Genomic DNA, 12,998 nt, shown 5'->3' on the forward strand with positions numbered 1-12,998 from the left:
AGCTCAGCTTAATAGTGTTTATTCCCTTTTATTCCAGGTTTAGAGGGTGGCCGAGCCTTCTTCAATGCAGTCAAAGAAGGAGACACCGTGATATTTGCAAGTGATGACGAGCAAGATCGCATCTTATGGGTCCAAGCCATGTATCGGGCCACTGGGCAGTCACACAAGCCTGTGCCCCCGACCCAAGTCCAAAAGCTCAATGCTAAGGGAGGGACCGTGCCTCAGCTGGATGCCCCCATCTCCCAATTTTGTAAGTAAATATGCCATTTGTTTACAATAGCTCTATAGAGGAAAGTAAATTTTCCAAAGTTGAAGTAGAAAATCTAGTTGCTTTTGTGTTAAGGATTCATAAAATGTGTTTGCTGGGGGGGGGGGGAAATATGAATTTGGAGGGGTGGTGGGGAGTGGGGACCAAAAAGTTAGATGAAAGTAATTTTAAAGTGCAATACTTGACATTCCTCCCTGCCCCCCACCCAAGGACTAAACAGAGGAGAATGTATTTTAGGTGAATTTTTATCTCTTTGTTTTGGTGAGAGTTTGGAATTCACAGCCAGACTTGTATTTGTTTGAGTCCTTCAAATATAGTAGGTTATGTATGTCTTTGACTCATTTCTTCCTATTAAAAGTAATTTTAAAATAGGGCTCGATTTGAAGTAAATTTAAATCTGCAACTTAGAACCATTTAAAAATAAATGATGACATTATCACATGCAGTGGAAAAAAACAAAAAACAACAAAAAAAATGGTACCTAAAATCCCATTCTGAGCAAATATACCAGGACTCAAAATTGAAGCCGTCTGTTTAAACAGCCTCAGTTCAGTTTCCAGTTTTTTTCTTTTACCTCTACATCCATTTCCATTTCTTGCCCTTTTGCCATGACTTTTTCTACCTTGGGGAGTTTTTCTTTTTTTTTTCTCACAACACTTCTAATACATGAGGGCAAGGTGAAATCTACCATACACCTGGAGGGAGTTATTAAATCAAAGAAAATGGAAACACGGGAAACCTATAGCACCAAATAAAGTGATTCATTTTAGTTACAAACATTAACCCTAACCAGAGACGTCCACCTTACCCTATCAGGTCACTCGCGGATCACTCAGGTACAAGTCATTTTTAGCAATAGTTATGATTACTCCTTACTTTAGCCTGGACCCCACTCAATCGAGTTCACAGAGACAACTGTCTAGGTGATGAGACACAAAAACGAGGAAGATAGATGAGGTCCCTGTGCTCAGGATATCTCTGTTCCAGTAGGAGAATCTAGCCAGCACACAAGTCAAGAAACAAGTTAAGACAGTTGTAGACGTTAGAAACTATGAAGAATGTAATACAGTGGTGACTGGGTAGAGAGAGATGATCTGAACTTTAGCCCAAATGATAGGAATTCAGCTCCACAGTACCTTAGAAAAGAGAATTGCACCAGCTGGGAAGGCAAGTAAAAAACCCACAGCAGAAACTTGACCTTCACCCTGATGCTTCTACATGGTCTCTCCCCCTGTCGCTCTTAAACAAAATATGCATTTGATTCAAATGATTTTGCAGCAACAACAAAATAGAGGTTAATTCTCTCTCCAGTGTATACTGTCATGTCCATTTCTGCCTAACAAGACTGTATGTTCTTAAACCTTGTAACTCCCTTGCTTATGGGAAAGAAATTCTTTTTGGAGGAGAAATACTCTCCATCAGGTCCTCCCAATAATTCCTGTCTGGTGCCTATAGTTTCTTAAAGGAAGGTGCATTCTCCATGGAACATTGTGGACAATCATACAATCACCATGGGTTTCCATGCAGAAAAACCTGAAAGAAGGAGGCAAATGTTGAGGAAGGAATTTGGAGTAAGGGCAGCCCTCCCGACCATAACCACCACCAACCACCAACTTCCCCATGCTCTTCTTGCCTTCTCTAACATTTAGGACACTTGGATTCATTTGAGACCAATAAAGAGACAGGGCAACATCTCTTTCTATTGGTTTAGTCATGAGTTAAGATAAAACATACCCCAAAATTTATTTAATTTGTTTTAAAAACTACTCTGTGATGGAATCCATCCTTTCACCTTGCCTAAGAGGCTCCATTTTAATAAATTTAGAAATAACACATCCTATCATATTCCTCTGAAATGGAATTATCTGTACATCAGGGAGGAAAATTCCTAATTATAATCATCATCCAAATCAACCTCATAGAACATGGATCTCAGGTGGTATTTGGAAAATACCTTTGGTTTTATTTCCAAAGAATTTCAATTTCTTCTAAAGTCATTTCACCTTACCTTCAGTGTTCTTGTTCATCATCCACCCAGATCAAGAGATTACTGCTTCGTTTGTGATTAGCCTCACTTTTTCCTTGTTCGGATAGGAAAGAGGAAGAAATTTAGGAGTAAAAGTAAATGGAAACCAGACACTGATTAAAAGAAGAAATCCACTGATGGAGGCTGTAAGGAAGGGATAGTTGTCTGCTTGTGGAAATACATAGGGGCTCTCGATTAAATTCATTAGATTAGGATTCATTCAGCAATGAAATTAGAATGCTAGTCATTGGGCATCAGCAGGAAGATTTAATTGAGTGCACATCAGCTTGATGTATGTCACCACCCTAGTTGACATAGGGAACTTGCATTAAATGGGACACCCAAAGCAAGATTCTAAGGGTTAGAATTTGGAGAATGGATAATATCATCCCTAGAGAGCATGGGAGGTAGATTGAAGGGATGAGAGAAGGCAAGATAATTCATGCCTCTGAAATTTATCAGTAGCTGGTGGTGGAACCCCCCTCTCTCTCTTGTCTCCTTAATCACTGCTCAGGAACAAGGTTCTCTAAAGAGTGTGAGGCCCTACCACACCTGCCAGATTTTATAAGAAAAAAGGTACCACTTTCATCCATGCAGACTGCACGCTTCATTAGTCATTTTTCACCCAGACAAAACTGTGAATGGTGCCTATTGAGTTGCGCAGTGCCCAATCTGCACAACTGTACACCATTGACCCTGTAATAAATGAAAATCCTTAGCTAGAGCTTCAATCCAATAATGTTGAACCCAGTAATCCCATAGTTACTTTACTACTCCTGAAACAGAGGCTCAATACCACTCCAGACTCTTTCTATTGTTAGTTTAGGCACTTAATAAAAACTGCAACCAGAGTAACAGCAAATGAGCCTTCTGTTCCCATAATTTAGCAGAGGAATCCAGTCAGAATTTTAACCAACCCAGCCTTCTGCACCTGATTGTTTGGAGTTAGGTGTACTTAAAACCAATGATAAAGATCAAAAAGGAACAAGAAGCTCTACATTCCATGGAGTTACTGAGTAGTGATGCATAACAACCAAAAACTGGCTAGGGGTTTGACAGTATATCATAATTTTTAGTGGAATCTGCTACAGAACGGTGGTTATACAATCACTTTACAGCTGCATTTAATTTGTTAAACTCAAACCATCATTATTAAACAGATCAGGCCTCATTTGTGGGTAGCAGTCAAACTCACAGTGTTGATTTATTTTGAGAGTTACCACCTTATCCAGATTTGCCCGCGACTTCCCTGGTTTTCTCACTAAAAGTTTTGTCTCCAGAAATGGCCTTGGTTCTGGACAAACTGGGACTGGTTGGTCACTTGGCATGACAAAGCAAGGTTCTAGAAAAATGCAAAAAAGTTACAACATAGTAATAAACAGCAATCTTTGATCCTTTCGCTGATAGTTGGTTCTCGGCCCATATTGACACATCACAAACATTCAGTTGTGGGTTCTGTAACAAAAAGAGTAAACACAATCAAGTATTGCATTTTAAAAAGGTTTCCTTGACTTCCAAAAGGTAAGGGTCATTCTCAAGTACCTAGTCCTGTACACAGTTCATCAAATCTTGGTTTTAAATACGTGTTCGAAGTATTTGCCTTTCTTGCAAGTGAATAATTTTTAAGAACAACGTTTCAGTGAGTTAACTTTGTAATCACTTTACTAGTATTAGTTGGCATAGGGAAGCTACAGAAAAATGGGAGAGGTTTTTAGGGTAGAGGAAAATAAACACTCCAGTCTTGTCATGTCGCTGTCTGCTAAAGGGGGAACTTGAGAATGGAACATTTTACAGTTTGGGAAGCTCAGGAGTAATTATGAGTTTATTTGGGTCTTTCTAAATTCAGTTTGACAGACTTCTGGGTGCAGTTTTTATTTTTTGCAATTTCAAAATGAAAAGACACGTCTAAGAAAGAGTGGAGTGGAGTATTTATATGGACTTGTAAAAACCGAAAAAAAAATAGATCCTGCTATTCATTAGTTTGTATGTGACTCTACAATGATTTTGGGAGGGTTCCACCAAACTTTAAAACCTTTTTGTTCTTTTGTGGTTTTTTTGGTGTGTGTTCTTGTTGATTTCCTTTTTCCCCCTTTTATTTTGGTTGAAACGTGAAAAAATTAAGTCAGTGGCCAGCTATATGTTTTTAAACAAGTATTTATGATTTTCCAGTTTTTAAGGCCAATGTTGCTCACCTTGGAAACTATGTTCAAGTCTGTTGTCGAGGGTTGCCACAATTTATTATGCCAAGTGGCCTCTCATTGAGACACCTGATTCCTGTCCAATCTGTGTTAGAGGAACAGTAAAAACCAGTACCTCCGTTCTCATTCGGAGTGGGGGGAGGGGGTATTTTAAGCTTTGCTCGTTGGTCAATGATTACTTGATATATCACTTGCAATGAGTCTCATTTTAATGTCTGTTTCTCAACTAATAACTGTTAATCACGTCATACATCCCTAAAGTTGGATGTTTTGAGAATTGTTCTATTTTTGCTACCCCCCAAACAGACTTCAAAGTTAGTGGGGTCTTGGTTACTGTTGGTTTGGGAGGGGGGGTTGATTTTGGTTTTTGTTTTATTTTGTTTCATTTAAGTTTCCTTGTTCAATCTTTGCTCAAACCCGAGAACTTTAGCTGCTAGGTTAGAACTCCTGTCTGCTTTCCTGAGCCTTGTTGCTAGTCTTTATGTTATTCTGGTTTGTTCCTTCTTACCCTGCTAACTTCTAGCTGGACTGAAGGGTAAGTGTTCCCCTATAGCTAGCACAGCTCAGATAATCAGACTAGATTATCTGACACCTGCAATGTGCTTCCTCCCTCTCCTCTTAAATCTCCCTCATGTCTAGACTTTGTAGTAAAACTTTTCATGTTATTTTCCTGACCTTAGGTTTGAAATGTAAGCTTCCATACGGAAACTAGGATGCATGTGATGTGTGCATAATTGCCTCCTCTCCTTGGCTTTCATATTGGCATCAAATGATCCTCTGAGTAAAGCCAACCATTAACATCTCCTAATTTTTTTCATTCCGAGAATATTAATTAGCCTCATAACAAAATGGCAAATGATGCCTTTGTTTCATGGAATTCACAGCTACCTGACTGCTTAATGCCTGAAAACAGATCATTTTGCACTCTGATAATGTGTTATTGTTTTTCCTCTCCCATTCCAAAGATAAGAATGGTCAGCTGTACCTGTGGGGTGGTAGCCATGGATACCTTAACAAATAGAAAAGTGGGGTAGGACACCCAAAGACGTTAACTGAATAAGATTTCAAGAAACTGCTGAATACAATGAATAAAGTAAATGCATTATTTGAACACTAAAGAGTTCATTCTACCTGACTTGAGGGTGTGCTCTAAGTAAGATCCAAAGGAGGATTAATTTTGAAAGGAGAGCTATAATACATGGGATCACACACACAAAAACAGGAAATTAAGGACACGATTGAGTCCATGTAGCTTTTTCACAGAAACTTCAGATTCACAATCTCACAATACCGTAGAGGGTTTGGACCTCTGGTCTAGAATGTCTCACTGCTACTCCCCCAATGACAAGGATAACAATAGCTTTTTCGATGTCATTTGTATTGGTACTAATTTTTCTAAAAATACACCTGTAAGAGAAAAAAGAAACTTTAAAACTTAGACAAACCTTTCTCTTCGCTATTTGAGTTACTAATGAAAGAGAATCTACAATTCCTTTATTCATACAGAGAAAAGCTGCCCACCCAATGTATTGAGGGTAGACTTGAACTTAGAAGGAAATAGAAAAACCAGTCAAGAGAGCAGGCAAATATGTACTTGAGTATTCTGAATGCTGATTTAGAAACTGTAGGTCATATCATTCCTCCGCCCATTTAATAATAGTACTTTCTTCTAATTCTTTGTTTCTTTAATTTGCTTTCTTTACCCCTTTCTTTCTTTTTTCTTTTGTTTTGCATAAATGTACCCCTGGCTAGCAGACAGATTTTTTTTCACCACTCCAAGCAGATACTTAATTTAACTTAACTTTACTTTGAATGTCTGATGAGGCATTTTAAAAGCTTACCATAGAATGTGAATATAGTGGGAATTTAGGGTTTTGCTATACTTTTTTTTTTTTTTTTAAGAATGAAAGGATGGGTGAATAGATGTCTGAATGAAATCTGTTTTGAGCGAATTTACATATATTTGCACAACAACGCATTGCTATCCTAGTAGATTTCCAAATAGTCCTTTGCCTTTACTCCTTTCTATAGTTTTATCTCATGAAGAGTTTTGCTGTATCTTCTTGTATTGTCAACTTGCAGTTGCTACATTGCAGGAATGCAATATCAAAGCATTAATTCAATATCAAATTAATTTGCCTGACCCCAAGCCACATTGTAAATCATTTTCCTTCTCATTGCAAAAGTAAATGACTTTTTAAAAAGAACAGACTCCCAAAACCAGGTCGAAAATTTTCCAAATGATATGATCTACATAGTCCATGTTAAATGAAGGTTCATTTCTTTGTTAACTACTTTAGGCACATTTTAAATGTATTATTCACTCATCAGCCGAGCACACTCATGTCATGTAGTGATTTACAGTAAGATACATTATTAATTAGCCAACTACAGAAAGTTTATTTTTGCTCCTGTCACAGGGAATGTAAAGACATCATCAAGTACTCCATAAATTAATTGAAAATATAATAAATACAGCAGGGAAAATTACAAATCATTTACTTATTCATTTTGAGATCATTGACAAAATCTCTCATGATTTTTACTCTGTCTTATAACAAATTATAAAAATTAACTTGAAGTAAACATCACATGCTTATCCCTTTGGGTGTACTTCCATAATAGTTTTAAATTCAAGATTTTTGCAAAATGAAACATGGCCCTTCATAGCTTCTGAGAAGTCATTCTCTCTTGGCCATGCAAGTTAGCTTGACTGAGTCAAGGGGACCATGAAGAAATGAAGTTGTTTCTCAAGGGCAGCAGGCATGGGAGGACCAATCTTTTGCTTGCTATGCAGAGCTGAGGCAGAGCACAACATCCCCTGGTTACTTGATCATGCCACGAAAAACTCTTCTAGAAAAATCTGTAAACAGCCAGCTGCCATCAATCATTGTCATTTCTTTATTTCATGTCTTCTGATGAGGTTGACTACTGTCATTGTTCGTTATTGTCCAAACCATACATTCACTCTTGTACTGTCAAGCAGATATGACAAGCACACATTTTCCATATAAGAAAGATACAAAGTCACCTTTTAATTTGCAGTTTGGGTTCACAATGACTTTAGAGTCACATTAGCTATTCTCTTGCCTCTAGCATCCATCAGGAGTAGCAACAGCCATAGCTGTGCTCTACATTTCAGTGATAAAGTGGCACCTCTAGCTTATTATAAAAGGGACTCATTAGAGAAAGGAGCCTCTCTGAGACAATTTATTAACAGTACAATCATAATTATTTTCAACAGCAGAATTTCTTTTTTCCTAGCCTACAAAAAGTTCTAAAATGTAATGCTACAAAATGAAAAGAGAGATTTGACCTTTTGTCCTCATTCCCTCAGCTGTTAGAATAATGGGAAAATCTCAATAAAATGAAAATTTGAAAGCAGTATTAATACTCCCAAGAAAAGTACATGTATTTGGTAGACCTTATTGCGAACTTGTCTAAAAAGTTTTGTATCTGAACCAGATCACATAAATAGGCTTGTTATTAAGACAAGAGATCATGAAAAATCTTAAATGTTTCCCATGGCAAGGAAGAAAAAGGAAATGAATATTACACATGAAATAAACTCAAACATCTGATCAATTAAAGAACAACATAACTAACTGGGTCATCAATTAGTGACATCACTTGAATTTTAATGAAGTAGATAAAATGAGAGTATAAAATCCATTTTTTTAAGTATAATCATATCACTTTAGGAACCTGTATTTTCCCAACTTTCCTTAAATGCCAAACCAAAATTGTTTTTGAGTAAACTTGGGGTAAAGTTCTGATGAATTTCCACTCAAAAGTGTACCTACCTTCCATAAGTCTTTGTGTCCATCAGCCTCCTTCTGTGTCATGGATACCATTAGTAATATTTTAAGTTTCTTAATGTTGTTTAGGTACCTCTGTCAACTTTATTCATCTAAGGTTAGTCTGAAGTCATGTCTGTGCCTATGCTCTACAGGACTTCAGAATTTTTATGCAATTAAACCCCAGAAGTAAAACAAGTAGCATTGTTTGAAAGATGTGTTGAATTATGCCCTACCTGCAGAGCCTATAAAATTACACAGCCAATTTTTAGAGCATTTGGAGCCCTCGCAGACCAAGGAAGGCTTAGGAACTTCTCAGCCAGGTCCAGAAAAAGTAAAGGTTTAAGTCAATTCTTAAATTGCAGTCAATCCTTGATTTCTAAAAGAGAGAGGGAAGAAAGAAAGAAAGAAAGAAAGAAAGAAAGAAAGAAAGAAAGAAAGAAAGAAAGAAAGAGAAAGAAAGAAAAAAGAAAAGAACATGTATTAATGAAAAAGAGCATTGGTATACATTTCCCAAAGCCAGAGATAATCCAAACATCATTGGAGATTTTAGCAGCCACATTACCCTCCTAATTCTGTTTTGCTCACCCTAGTGTTCAAATTCATTTTCATTCTCTTGACACACAAGCCAAACATTGGCAAAGGAAGCGATCCCAAGGTGTCCTGAATTCAGGAAGTAACTTTCTCATATTTTGCTTTGGGCTGTTTTCGCCTTGCTAATGTCAGCACTGGAGTTTTCTTTTTCTTCCATCAACCAGTTCCAATTGTTTGTACAGGGGAAAATGGAGTTGCAAGGAGCATCTATTTTGTAATGTTCTGCACAGTAGAAGAACAGACTGGGCCAGTGCAAGAATGACTATATGGTGTTGCTTGGGAAGCACCCACAAGTTCTTTGAAACAGAATTTGGAACAGCTGGACCACTGCAGTGTTTTATTTTAAAATAGACAACATATGTAATGCATATGGTCCTAGACATGTATGGAGACACAGGCAGACAATCTGAATGGTATCCAAAGACACCTGCACCTAGAATTCTGTTTCCTTCTATAAGATTTTTTTTTTCCCCGAAGAGCACATGTTCCCACTTTTGGATTTGCAAGATGCCATCTGAATCTCCATGTGTGTGACTCCTTAATAAAGTCAATGGGAAGTTTCCTGGGATGGAAGTGTCAGAATAAGTCAGTTAATAAACACCTCCTAGGGACCTGGCTCCTCTGGGAGCTGGCAGGGGAAAGAACAGATCAGAAACTTGCCCTCAAGGAACATATTATCTATCAAGGGATTCAACTGTGTGTGGGTGTTCTGACCACAGAGAAATGAGAACATAAACCAGCTAGAACACAGAAACAGGACGTGGGAATTAGTTGTACAGGGGCAGAGGAGAAGCACAAAGCAGAGAGACTGGGAAGGCTCCCAGCTTCCTAGAAGCAATATGGTTTAAGAAGCAACCTGTAACTAACATTAGCTATAAATGCAGAGACATCCTCGGCTCGCTGAAAACATTAAACAAACTGGCTTCAGGAGCACTAAAAAGCCTGCCCACTCCCTCACAGCTAAGGTTTATTGAGCACTTACTACGTGCTGGGTACCCAGGTGCTTTACAGGCACTTCTCAGCAGAACGTCTCAGCCACCTTCCTAGGGTAGACTCAAACACTATTCTCAACTTACGTATGAGGAGAAGAACACTCAGAAACACTAATCAACTTGCCTCACGTCACACCCCTGGTCATGGCAGGGCTGGCCTCACATTCAGTCTTTGTGACCCCTTCAGCCCACCTGCTTTACTCCCTGCTATCCTAGCTCAAATACCCTGTCCCCATTGAATTTAGTATATCAACATTTCATAAAAATAAAAAAAAATAGAATATATTTGTTGAAGTAGTGAATTTATTTTGATGAGATAAATTCACTATTTTAACACATATGTCTTGAGTACCTGCTATGTACCACGTACTGACATACTGTTCCCCGTGCTCGGAATACAGCAGAGAGTAAAAGTACCAAAATCCCTCCTGGGATGGAGCTTAAAAATCAGATCCCTTTCCTGACACCTTAAAATAGTGTCCCTCCCCCCCCCACTCCCCTCCCCCGCACCCCTCACTCCGCTCCCCTTTCTTTTTTTGAATATAATAAGCTCTGTGAAACTCTCAAAGATTTCATGGAACCCAACCACCCTTTTAAGCACTCTTGAGTTGTTGGAACCATTAAGATAATGAGCCTAAATCTGAGTAAATGATGATTTTGTGTAAGCAAAATCCAGGGGCTGCTCGTTTTACCTGCTGGAAATTCCCATTGCATTCAGCTCCATTTTATACATGTGGGAGTTGTGCGAGAGATCTTAAGGATGGTTAAGTGACAGTGACCTCACCGAGGGACGCGGAAATTCAGCTCATCTTACACCCAAGGAAACTGAGTCTCATAGAGAGCAACAAGCCGCCATCCCACAGCTTATTTAAAAATAGAGCTCAAACTAGAGTCCAGATCTCCTAAAGCAGTCCCAGTCTCATCTACATGTGGACCGAGAGAGAGAGAGAGAGAGGGAGGGAGGAGAGGAAGAAGGAAAAAGGAATTTTTATGTTGATACGGTTGCTTTCGGAAAGGAAAACAGGCTGATTTTAAGCATATTTTTCTGTAAGCCTGCTTTAAAACGTTAGTAAAAGAGAAATTGTTCTTTAGATGTACTCTAAGCCAGGAATTAGCCCGGTGAAGCTGTATTGTGATGCATCGGGGAGGCGGGGAGTGGGTCTGTATCCAGGTCCCTGCAGAGGAGCCAAGTTGTCTTTTCAGATCCGTTTCCTGAGTGGGCAGGCAGCAAGGCGAAATAGTTCATCGCAAACTTTTCAAGAGGTTCAACAAATAAAGAAAAAAAGACTCGAAACGTGTGTCATATTTTTAACAGCTACAAAAGACCCCCCTTCTCTCTGAGCTAAATGACCGGTTGCACCATCATAATTGAAGAGCAATAAAATAGTGAGCCAAACTGGCAAAGTAAGGCCCCGGGCCGATTTGTCAGCTTGCAAGCGTCTTCTGAGAAATTTGAGAGCAAGAAGCTGGTGCTAGCCAAAATGCCTCCTCTATCTGTTAAAATTGGGAGGCACGAGGTGGGTGAGGCTTTTTATGAGGATGAAATAGGATAAGCAATTTGTGTACCCCACTGTTATTTTTCCTGAACTAAACTGACCTGGGACTGACCTGATGGAGGCAGGAGGGCATAATCTGTCCTACGGGACAGAAAGTGCCACCTGGACTGCAGGAGTGTCCTCCTGCCGGCAGAGATCTAAAGTTGGAGAAGGTTTAAGACGCCTGCCTTGGGCCAGAGGAGTCTCACACAGACACACTCTAGAAGCAGCTAGCTTTTTCCCCGGCGTCAACCTCCTGGACACCTCTCTTACTAACCATCCTGAGTCAAAGGAAAAATACAGTTTGGAGCCCAAACAACCAACAAAAGAAATCCTCATAGATAAAGCACCTAACCAGAAATTGAAAGCACTTTCTTGAAGACAAACCCGAGGCAATTAACACAGCAAAGAGAATTCTTTCTAGTAGGATTCCCATCCAAGTGATTTCCCTTCCAAAACCGTGTGTTTTACATTTCTAATGGAGCAATTTGGCTATTAAAATACACATTTTTCAACTTGTCTTCTGGAAACTCTTGCTTCTGTGTGTCTGGGGCATAAACAACACATCCCGTTCAAACACTGACCACTTGCTGCTTCTATGAAAAATGACTAGGGATTTGAAAAATCTAACAGGAAGAGGGCAAAAACTCTGACATACCACGGATTTAGGTCTGAGTGATATACGAAATCCATGATATGATGAGAAACCATCATCTTAGAGTCACCCTGCTACCCTGCTTAGAGTCAAGCATTCAGTCATGCCCCAAGCATGGAAGGGGGGGAAAAAACTGCCTGGGATGAAGGCCGTGTATGAAAATACACCCAGACACCCTCTCAAGTCAGAAATTGATTTTCCTCATGTCCAGACAGCATCGCTGGTCCCTGGCAGTCCCCATATTCCAGCAGAATACTGCACGCAAGGGGATGAATAAACTCTTGCTTAATTTGATATGAGATTCTTTTTTCTTTGCAGTCTGCATATCAGGAGACTGAGTAAATATGAGGTGGAGTGAGCTGATTCTTTTAATGCCAGATCTCCATTCCTCCCTCTTCGGGATTTACTTGGTCTCAGTTGAGTTGAATTCTGAGCTATTTTGCCGACTGAGTAGAGAGTATTTTAGTTACACATCTTGAGATTAATTAGTTAGCCCTTAGGAGGTTTTGCTTGCAGCCTTCACCCTGTAAGAAAAAGTGTGAATACATTGAGACTATTAATTCACAATAAATGGCAGATCATAGCCCTTGCTGAGTAGATCTGTTTGTCTCTTTCATAAGCTTTGCTAACTGTAAGCACCCTTTAAGGCAATGACCTTGGCTATCACAAACTAAATTCCCATTTAACTTATTCTCCAGGTTTCCCTGAAAATCTTTTGTTATTATTATTATTTTTTTTAATTTTGGAGGGCGGGGACTCAAATCTCTTGTGAAACCAAATTGGCACCGGGGATGTGGAAGGGGAGGATACTAATATTGTCACTTTGCTGAAAATCAGCATACCCCTTTTTCCAGCTAATCCCAATACTTGTAGAGAAATTGCTCTAGACATAACCACTGGAATGGCAGTATCTATTAAAAACAAACAAACAAA

The 12,998-nt window shown here is 39.1% G+C and overlaps 1 protein-coding gene across 6 annotated transcripts in view; it reads left to right on the top strand.

Moving 5' to 3' along the window:
* The window catches only part of CADPS (calcium dependent secretion activator), a 466,408-nt gene that overhangs the window by 312,452 nt on the left and 140,958 nt on the right, over window positions 1-12,998 (top strand). For all 6 annotated transcript variants that reach the window (XM_055344208.1, XM_055344212.1, XM_055344209.1 and 3 more), the window contains exon 11: window positions 38-250. In XM_055344208.1, the coding sequence (XP_055200183.1) occupies window positions 38-250 (213 nt within the window). The remainder of the gene's footprint in view (window positions 1-37; window positions 251-12,998) is intronic.

This window comes from Nyctereutes procyonoides, unplaced genomic scaffold (assembly GCF_905146905.1).
Source record: "Nyctereutes procyonoides isolate TBG_1078 unplaced genomic scaffold, NYPRO_anot_genome, whole genome shotgun sequence".
NCBI lineage: Eukaryota > Metazoa > Chordata > Mammalia > Carnivora > Canidae > Nyctereutes > Nyctereutes procyonoides.